Genomic DNA, 1,991 nt, shown 5'->3' with positions numbered 1-1,991 from the left:
ATTAATAATAATTAATCATGAACGTAAATAATATTCGAAATATTATTCGTGTAAAGTACGTATGTCACAAAGTCAAGTCGGGCCATGTAAAGTTAAATACGGTAACAAGTAACACGTATAAGAACACGTTTAGTAAAACACAAGCATTAATAATAAATTATTAATAATTAAACGTTGGAAAATCCAGGGTCGTTACACAACCACTTCATAATGACAACATAAACCATACCAGGACTTTTAACAGAAATTTCGCAGATGGCAGAAGCTATAGAAAAGTAGTGGACACAAGAGAAATAATTGAAGAAAAAAGGAAAGGCAAAGAAGAGATAGTGGAAAAGATTGTTTATGCATCTGCTGATAAAGAAGTTGATGTTATACTGGAAAACTCAGTGGTTGGTAGTGTCAAAAAAGTTGAGTACATTGAGCAAATCGGGGACATATGTGCATCCGAAGGGTTACAAGAAGGTTTCAAAATCAAATACCTTGGGGGGTATGACATCATGTTAACTTTTGATAAACCTAATGCAGCTACTCAAATTGTTAAGGACAAGAAACACTTTCTCCATTATTGGTTAAATAATGTTAGAATCTGGGATCAAAATCAAACAGCTCCTGGTAGGCTTACATGGCTCAACATTAGAGGGGTACCGATGTCAGTTTGGAACGTCAAAACCTTCATGGATATTGCTAATAAGTGGGGCAAACCTCTTGGTACAATAAACCGCAAAATTCAAGGGCATCAAAGTCTTATTATTGGGAAAGTTCTAATCCATACTCTAGATCAGGAGTTGGTCAGGGGTCATGTTCAACTCATTGCTAGGTCTAAACATTACACAATTTTTGTTACAGAGGAATCGAGTGACATTGTTGACGCTGAAATAGAGAAAATCTCAAAGAACAGGTGGATAGATGATTCTAATTCTGAAGAGGACGTATCGGATGGCGAATCCCTTATGGATGAAGTCAGAAATACACTCAGCCAAAATAACAAGGATGAGCATGATTATGATCCTGATCACTCAGATGAGGATGAGGTGATTACTGGCAAACAAAAAGATAATCACCGAAATTCCGTCCCGGATAAACATTATCGGAGTGCTTCAAGTGAGAATACGAAAAGGCAAGAATAAGATGGAAAGAGGAATAGTCACCTCGATTCTGGGAACTCTAAACGCGTTGGAACCAAAAGAATGTTCTCTGACAATATTAACAACCTGGGGGAGGAAATAAAAAATCATTCAAAGGCTGCGGCACATTGGGAGTCTATAGCTGAATTGAGACCATTGTCTGATCAAGAAAGATTAAAGTGGATTGAGGATAAAAAGCTTTGGATTACGAAAGAAAGAATTCAAGCTAATATGTGGAAGCAAAAGGCGAGGATTAAATGGACACTTGAAAGAGACGAAAACTCCAAATTCTTCCATAGCTTTGTCAAAAGAAGAGGGCACAAAAATTATATGAGGGGTATCTCCATCAATGGTACTTGGTCAGAAAACCCGCAAGAAATCAAGGAGGAAATATTTCGCTACTTTTCCAACATTTTTAAGTCTAATACCATTGTTGAGGAGTGTTATTTGGATTTTTACATTGGGAGGGTAACAGAAGAGGATAACACACACCTTGAAGAAAGATTCAGTGAAGACGAGATATGGACAGCGTTAAAGAGTTGTTGTAGCTCCAAGGCACCAGAGCCGAACGGGTTCAGTATGAAATTCTATAAGAAATTCTGGTGGTTGATTAAAGAGGATGTGTTGAAAATTGAAATGCCCCATTCATATTAATTATAAACGTTTCATATTAATTGGTTTCTTTGCGAGGTTTTGACCTCTATATGAGACGTTTTTCAAATCTTGCATTCGTTTTTAAAAATAACCATAACCTTTATTATTGAATAAGGGTCTTAATGACATAATTTCGATTGTCTATCAAAGACAATCTACTCAAATAAATAAGTTTTTACACAACCCATTACAACATGATCAAATATATTA

General features: G+C 36.0%; 1 protein-coding gene across 1 annotated transcript; it reads left to right on the top strand.

The window, feature by feature from the left end:
* The first annotated feature begins 1,190 nt into the window (after positions 1–1,190).
* LOC139850213 (uncharacterized) lies at positions 1,191–1,781 on the top strand. Its single transcript, XM_071839799.1, has one exon. The coding sequence runs from the start codon at positions 1,191–1,193 to the stop codon at positions 1,779–1,781; it is 591 nt and encodes a 196-aa protein (XP_071695900.1).
* The last annotated feature ends 210 nt before the right edge of the window (positions 1,782–1,991 follow it).

Source organism: Rutidosis leptorrhynchoides, chromosome 5 (genome assembly GCF_046630445.1).
Source record: "Rutidosis leptorrhynchoides isolate AG116_Rl617_1_P2 chromosome 5, CSIRO_AGI_Rlap_v1, whole genome shotgun sequence".
Lineage (NCBI taxonomy): Eukaryota > Viridiplantae > Streptophyta > Magnoliopsida > Asterales > Asteraceae > Rutidosis > Rutidosis leptorrhynchoides.
Note: the sequence above shows the minus strand (reverse complement) of the source record. Positions and strands in the feature narration are given on the sequence as shown.